At 46.1% G+C, this 7,656-nt stretch overlaps 1 protein-coding gene across 1 annotated transcript; it reads left to right on the forward strand.

The window, feature by feature from the left end:
* Positions 1 to 1,761: 1,761 nt before the first annotated feature.
* Positions 1,762 to 7,656, forward strand: CIMAP3 (ciliary microtubule associated protein 3). The gene is made up of 6 exons (XM_074936447.1): positions 1,762 to 1,886; positions 2,233 to 2,375; positions 2,902 to 3,000; positions 4,283 to 4,416; positions 6,690 to 6,807; positions 7,383 to 7,656. Exons 1-6 carry the CDS (start codon positions 1,862 to 1,864, stop codon positions 7,449 to 7,451), a joined length of 588 nt encoding a protein of 195 aa, XP_074792548.1. The 5' UTR covers positions 1,762 to 1,861; the 3' UTR covers positions 7,452 to 7,656.

Genomic DNA, 7,656 nt, shown 5'->3' on the forward strand with positions numbered 1-7,656 from the left:
AGACAGTCCCTGCCCCCAAAGAGTTTACAGTTGACACACAAGCACACAAGACAAGGTAAAGGAAGGTTTATTATCCCCATTTTGGGGAGCTTAGAGAGACAGAGTGACATGCCCAAGGTCACATGGGGGGGTCTATAGCAAAGTCAGGAATGAGCTCCTAAATACCAAACCAAAGACTTAATCACAAACCAACCAATATTGTTCTCAAGGAAAAATGCATGTGTCCCAAAGTGTGAAATGTGCCATTTAAAACTGTTTTTATCACACCGTCAGCTAGACCTTTGCTGAGCAGAATGAAACACAACAGTAAAAACACCAGAAGCTGCGAGAGTCTTGTCTAGCACTCCTATAGCTGCTCCCAGCAATGGAGCAGCACCCAAATTAACAACAGAGGGAAATTTCTGGCCAATAAGTCGAGTGAAGAAATCCTCCCAAAAGGAGCCAAATCCAGCATTCTGCCCACTCGTGCCAACTGTACATTTTGACAGCCATGACAGCAGCTCCTACTGCCTCAAACTTAGGTGAGATAAGAAATAAAATGCTGGCAGAGTTAAACCAGACTAAGACTGATTTTTAAGCATGGGGGAGGGAAAAATATGAGAAAATTTGAAAGAACTGAGATTTAGTTTGGTGCTTTGGGAAAAAAAAGACATGCTGGAGGTGTTGCTATTCTATTCTGCTCTGCTTTTATCATTATTTTTGTATTGTGATAGCACCTAGGGCCCCTGGGCATAGACTGGGACCCCATTGTGCTAGGTGCTGTACAAACACAGAACCAAAAGACGATTCTTGCCCCCCCACCACCCAAGAGAGGACCATCTAATAAAACAAGAGACAGCAGCTTGAGACAAAGCCAGGTGGGGGAAACAATGAGACAATATTGGTCGGAATGAGAGGCAGTGGTCTTAGCATGCCAGCTGCCTATCTACTGCCAGTTATAAGACATCTATCTAGAAAGCATCTAAAACAAGGTGTGTGCCAGGGGGCGAGGCTGTAGGATAGGGATGCTTTTAAACATAGGTGCTGCACCCCCTGGCCTGAAGTGATTTCCATCATACACAGGGTTTACAGTTTGGTTCAATGGCTCTCAGCACCCCCCTCCTCCCCCCCCTCCCACACACACTTTACACATTGTTCCAGCACCCCTGCTTTTAAACAAGGCGGCATGCTGATAGGATCTGGCCCCCTGTGGTATTTCTCATCTGAATTTTCTGTGGCTTGGATGCATATTATTCAGACCCTTTACTGAGAGTCCCTTTTTGCTAGAAGAAAAGGAGGACTTGTGGCACCTTAGAGAGAACCAATTTATTTGAGCATCAGCTTTCGTGAGCTACAGCTCACTTCATGCGATGCACGGGTCCTCCTTTTCTTTTTGCGGACACAGACTAACAGGGCTGCTCCGCTGACACCTTTTCGCTGGGTAACCTCAGCCTAACCCTGCAGGCTGGGGCCAGGGGATACGAATGGGTCAGGTCAGAGCAGCCTCCCCTCACCTCCAGCCTCACTGCGAGCAGGAGACCAGCGCAGCGAGCCCGTCCGCGGAAGGACCGCCAGAAAACAGCCTTGCCTGGGCTCAGACCCTGCACCCGGGGTGCCCCGCCGGGGCTGCTGTTGTCTTTTGGCTCCGCCGGCAAATCGCTGCTCTGTGCGGTGCGTCCCGGCAGGGCGGCTCTGCAGCGGGCAGGGCGCCGCGGCCAGTGGGCCCCCCCCCCCCGGGGCCGCAGCCCGGCGCTGGGCGCCCGCGGGCAGGAGCGCGGAGCAGCCCGGGGGTCGCGGGGGCGGCCCCAGCCGCTCGGGGAGCCCGGGAGTCCCCGCCCCCTCCCGCGGCCATGGCAACGGGCCGTACACACGGGCCGGCGGCATGATCTGGGAGTGGGAGCTGACCGGTGAGCGGAGCCGCGCCCAGCCCGGGCACCTCCCGGGGCGGGGGGCTCCCCCATCCGCCTCCGGCCCGGGCACCTCCCGGGGGGGGGGCTGCCCTACCCCCGCCAGCCTCCGGCCCGGGCACCTCGGGGGGGAGGAAGGGGCTTCCCCGCCCGCACCGAGCCCAGGCACCTGCGGGGGGGGGGCTCCCTCGCCCACCTCCGGCCAGGGCCCCCCCCGGGGGCTCCCCAGGCGATGCTGAGCAGAGCCACTGCCTGTGGCTAAATCACACCCCACGCGGGGGGGGGGGGGGGGCAGGTCGCCACGTGCTTGTTCTAACTCCATCCTTCTTCTTTCTTGCATCTGTAGCGGTGCAGAAGCGAAACTCGTTTGGATCATGTCAAGCCAGGAAAATGTTCCCCTTTCACCATGCCCCAGACAGACTGGGGAACCAGCTGGTCCCCATCCTTGGGGACCCCTGTCGTGGGCCCGGGAGTTACCACACTGAAGAGGTGAGTCTTCTGCAGTAGAGCTCCCATCCCAGGGTAGTAGGATGAAGAGCCAGCTTTTGTCGCCAACCAAGATTGAGTCTCACCTGGCCTGGGGTATTTAACGTATTTAATGAGACAGTCCCGGCCTTGGAAAACTGTCTATAGAGACAAGGGGAATTTTTTTCAAGAGCACATAAACAACGTAGATGCCTAAGTCCCATTTTGAATTGTACCCAATAGAAACAAAAGAAGGCATTATTATCCCTCATTTTCCAGCTGAGGCAGAGAGAGAATTAAGTGACTTCCCCTGAATCATACACAGAGGCTGTGACACAGCCAGGAATTGAATCCACCTCTGATTCCCTGCCTCCTGCTTTAATCACAAGACCATCCCACCTGTGACAGAGACAATTGAAAAAAGGCCTTTTCTTGAGATAAGAGACTTTAACAACAGGTTGGTCTCTAGCTGCTCAAATGCATTAAACCATAAACGGACGGGAATGACATCATAACTGGCACTAAACATGCTTCTGCTTTTTACATACAGAGGAGTAGCATGATATACGCCTTGACTCATAAACCAGAGAGCCTCAAAGGTTATGTACTGGGAGCAAGAACATCCCTACGTTTCCCACCAGACTGCAAGGTAAGGAAAGCACACTCTACTGTGCGTCAAGGCTGCTGTGTGTTCCTGGGGGTGGTTAAAAAAATGAATGCACTGTAATTCCATCACAAGTGCTTGTGATATGTATGCCCAATTTCCATTCACGTTGCTGGCTACTGCAGATATTTGATGACAGAATTAAGCAGGTAGGGCCAGATTTTCCAAAGCATCCCTCCATCCATTTAAGCACCTAAATAAGTGTCCCAATTTTCAGAATCACTGAACATGCCAGGTGCACATTGGGTGCTGAGCTCTTTGGCAATTCTGATCCCTGGTTCACACAAACCTAAAAGGAGTCTTACTCTGAATTTTTTGGGGGGAAAAATACTTTTTCATTTACTAGTCACAGCTCTATAAAAATAAGATAGTTCTACAAGGATTGCTTGTTTAGAAATTTATTCACTCTGGGTGAAATTCACCCTTGTGCTGAAGGCTAGCTCAATGCACCACTGAAATTCCACCTAAGAAACAGAAATTAAGCGATGGATGGATCTTATGCTGATCCTCTGCCCAGTGCTGAATTTCTCCCTCAGTTGCATATATATATATATATTTCATTATAGATTACTCTGATATGCTGAAGTGTGGGGAAAGTATTCAACTATCCCCTCTATGGCTGATAAAGTAACCAAATACAAGGAATCCTTCTGTCACCTTCATTGCATGAACTTCTTAACCTGCTGAAGTAGCTCTTTGTTCTTACCTTCCTCAGCCAAGAGGATGTTTATCAGAAATAGATGCTGTTTATGAATTATAGATGGTGTCTAGATACAATGATGATGGGCACTTCAGAAATAGATTGAATCAGTTAAAGGGACAAACACAGACCAAACTCTGGAGGCTCGGTAATTGCAGGTTTCCACAGAAATACCCTACATACCTGCAGATCCCTTCATTGCTCCCAGAAGATGATAATTTTAGGAGTGATAGGGCACATACCGATATAAGATTAGTAGGAAAGTTTCATAGACGCCTCCAAGAAAACTGCCCAGCTTTAAGGTTTGTGCTTTTCGGCCAAAGCCTCTCTAGCAATCCAAAAACAGAACAGAATTACAGACTTCCTAAAATATATGGGTCCTGTCCTGATTCTTATTTACACTCCAACCACTTTACACTGCTTTGGCAGCGTGCGTACATTTACATTTGCAAGCACTTTAAGGCCCCTTGACATGGTCAGAGCAGCTAGACTGTAAATGAGCATCAGGCCCCCAGTGCTAACTTCATTTCTTTTCTTTTCTTTTTGAATCTGCTGCCTGATAAATAGACTGTCACCCCTGGTCCTGGAACACACCAATCAGCATGGGTCAAAGACCGGAAGTTCCAGCCTGCCTACGCCCCATTTTCTGTCAAGTCATCACGATTTCCGCAGAAGGCTCTGGATAGAGAGTTTTTCCCTGGGTACCATAAATCTGTTTCTCACTCCTTTAGTAGCAAGGTAAAAGCCAGCCTAGGCATTAACGGATAGGATTGCAAAGGCACAAATGGGAGGTAGGCAACTGCGTACCCTAACTGCCCTGTGTTGTGTACCTTGAAAATCTCACCTGGAGTGTACAAAGACACCCTACACCCCGAGGTTCCAATGTTGCCAAGACAGGGTAAATTTCAGCCAGATTTATCGGTAGAAGCAAATGGCTCCAAAAAAAGCACAAATCGATCTTCAGATGGGAATCTACCACACATGCCACATTTATTGTGATCACTTAAGATGTCACTAACAAAAGTGGAGGATGAGGCCCAAAATCCTGCTTTCATAAAATAGAATGTAAATTTCAATTTAACCACAGCACAAAACCAGGAAATCTTTTGGCACAATTCAGCGAAACGGAATCTCCGCTCAAGATAAGCTCAGGGCTCCAATAGAAAGGGTGCTAAACATGTTAGCGTTAAAGCCCATTGATTGAGCATGACAGAGGAAATTGCACAGCATCAGTGCTGCCCTACATCGGGCTCCAGTTAGTGTCTTAAGCTCTTCATTTTCATGAGCATTAAAAAACTGCCCCATATTCACCAACAGATTGGAAAAAAATAGCAAGGTTATGGTGATCTCCAAAAAATACTTCTGGAAACAGAAACACTATGCAACAGAAAGAGATTAAAGTTAAAGCTACTATTGCATAGATGTATTTTAGTGGACAAAGTCAGCTTTTGTGGTTTGTAGTCACAATCTGTAGTGTAACAGTCTGACTTCTGTTGCTTTGATTATTTAGATCATAGTAAGACAAGAAATATTCACAGCAAAAAAGAGAGACTATGTTGTCTGTTTTACAGATCTCCTTTTCACATGGCATGTTTAGAAGCATGCCTTTAGAAATCAGCATCCATGAACCTCTCTCCACTATGAATTTGTTGCAGGGATCTCGTTTTTTTTTTCAATCTTTTGACATGTTTGCAGCGTACCCTGAGTCTGAAGGACTGAATCAAATACAGAGAGGAGAGATGTAACCAGGGACTGCCCCAATAGCAGTGCCTAATCGATTTCATAAATGATCTGGAAAAAGGGGGAAACAGTGAGGTGGCAAAATTTGCAGATGATACAAAACTACTCAAGATAGTTAAGTCCCGGGCAGACTGCAAAGAGCTACAAAGGGATCTCTCAAAACTGGGTAACTGGGCATCAAAGTGGCAGATGAAATTCAATGTTGATAAATGCAAAGTCATGCACATTGGAAAACATAATCCTAACTATACATATAACATGATGGGGTCTACATTAGCTGTTACCACTCAAGAAAGAGATCTTGGAGTCATTGTGGAGAGTTCTCTGAAAACATCCACTCCATGTGCAGTGGCAGTCAAAACAGTGAACAGAATGTTGGGAATCATTAAGAAAGGGATACAGAAAATATCCTACTGCCTCCATATAAATCCATAGTACGCCTGCATCTTGAATACTGTGTGCAGATGTGGTCGCCCCATCTCAAAAAAGATATATTGGAATTGGAAAAGGTTCCGAAAAAGGCAACAAAAATCATTAGGGGTATGGAATGGCTTCCATATGAGGAGAGATTAATAAGACTGGGACTTTTCAGCTTGGAAAAGAGACAACTAAGGGGGAATATGATAGGGGTCTATAATATCATGATTGGTGTGGAGAAAGTAAATAAGGAAGTGTTATTGACTCCTCATTACAGAAGAACTAGGGGTCATCAAATTAATAGGCAGAAGGTTTAAAAAAACAAAAGGAAGTATTTTTTCCACACAACACACAGTCAACCTGCGGAACTCATTGCCAGAGGATGTTGTGAAGGCCGAGACTATAACAAGGTTAAAAAAAGAACTAGATAAATTAATGGAGGATAGATCCATCAATGACTATTAGCCAGGATGGGCAGGGATGGTACCCCTAGCCTCTGTTTGCCAGAAGCTGGGAGTGGACGACAGGGGATGGATCACTTGATGATTACCTGCTCTGTTCATTCCCTCTAAAGCACCTGGCATTGGCCACTGTCAGAAGACAGGATACTGAGCTAGATGGATCTTTGGTCTGACCTAGTATGGCTGTTTTTATGTGATGACTACTCAAGATTTAGAATCCCAGTGTGATGAACCAAAGACCATATCATGCACATCTCCTCCTGGAGCAACATGGCACTTGTAAATCAGCAGAGTATAAACTCCCTGTCTAAATCAGTTGCAGAAATTAGATCTATTTTGTGTTCATCTTCCTTTAGACCTGGAACTTATGAAGCAGACAAGCTGCCACACAAGAAAATCACCTGGCCAATGAAGTTTGGGTCTCCAGATTGGTCTTTAGTACCAGTGCTAGAGAGGAGGACTTTAAGAACAGAGGTATGGAATTTATGTAAAGGTATCCACATAGTTATTCTTTACTTTTGAGATGGGACTTGGTTGATCAAGGCATCAGACAAAGGAAACCATACAGTTACCCAGAGGGACTAATGTCATTCTCCCCGTGCAGCATGCTGTACATAGAGAAAGAGAGGAAAATTACTAGAAATCCAAGGGGCTTAGAAGCAATGGGAAGGAAACATGACTGTTAATGAAGTTATGGTTGGGCATGCAGGGACTAATTTATGAAGAATGGGTCTGGAGAGAGGGCCGAAACAGTAAACTGTAAGTTATCTAGGACAGGACAGTTCCGGTCTAAGGATATAAAGAACCTCATGAAATATGCTAGGGCAATGTCTCATGTTTCCCTCTAATGCAAATCCACACAGAGGCTAATACTGCTAACAGCTAATGAGAGTTAGTCCTGTAACTCAAGCGATAGAGAGTCAGAGTTCAAACCGCACTCCCGACTCACACTGGAGCTTCTTAAACTTGCCTATTTCTTTCAGCGCTGTTTTACAATGTGCTCTACTTTTAAAAGCTCTTACATCCATCCATATTTATTTCTGTTTTAGCTGATTACAGATAAAGAATTCAGGAAACATCGCAATCGATTGGCCTACTTGAGGTTATACTACAGCTGAATAGTTCTACCCACCAGAGCGTATCTTTTCCTGTCCAATTAAGCTTCCCAATTCTGTTTTTAGCTGCACCAAGAATCGGGGTGTAAAACTAGTTCTCCTATGCTACTCGGACTCCAAAATCAGGCTGCTTCATAAGGAACTGACCAGTGTTTACATTAGGGCTTAATTGGTGTCATTTCACTTTAAAAAAAAAAAAAAAAAACAC

Source organism: Natator depressus, chromosome 21 (genome assembly GCF_965152275.1).
Source record: "Natator depressus isolate rNatDep1 chromosome 21, rNatDep2.hap1, whole genome shotgun sequence".
NCBI classification, from domain to species: domain Eukaryota; kingdom Metazoa; phylum Chordata; order Testudines; family Cheloniidae; genus Natator; species Natator depressus.

Bases quoted from the DNA above. Each gene is read 5' to 3' on its own strand.
- CIMAP3 (XM_074936447.1), top strand. From the start codon at position 1,862: ATGATCTGGGAGTGGGAGCTGACCG. The intron at 4,417-6,689 runs GTACCATAAATC...ATCTTCCTTTAG, and splicing joins GATAGAGAGTTTTTCCCTGG to ACCTGGAACTTATGAAGCAG. The intron at 6,808-7,382 runs GTATGGAATTTA...TTTCTGTTTTAG, and splicing joins GGAGGACTTTAAGAACAGAG to CTGATTACAGATAAAGAATT.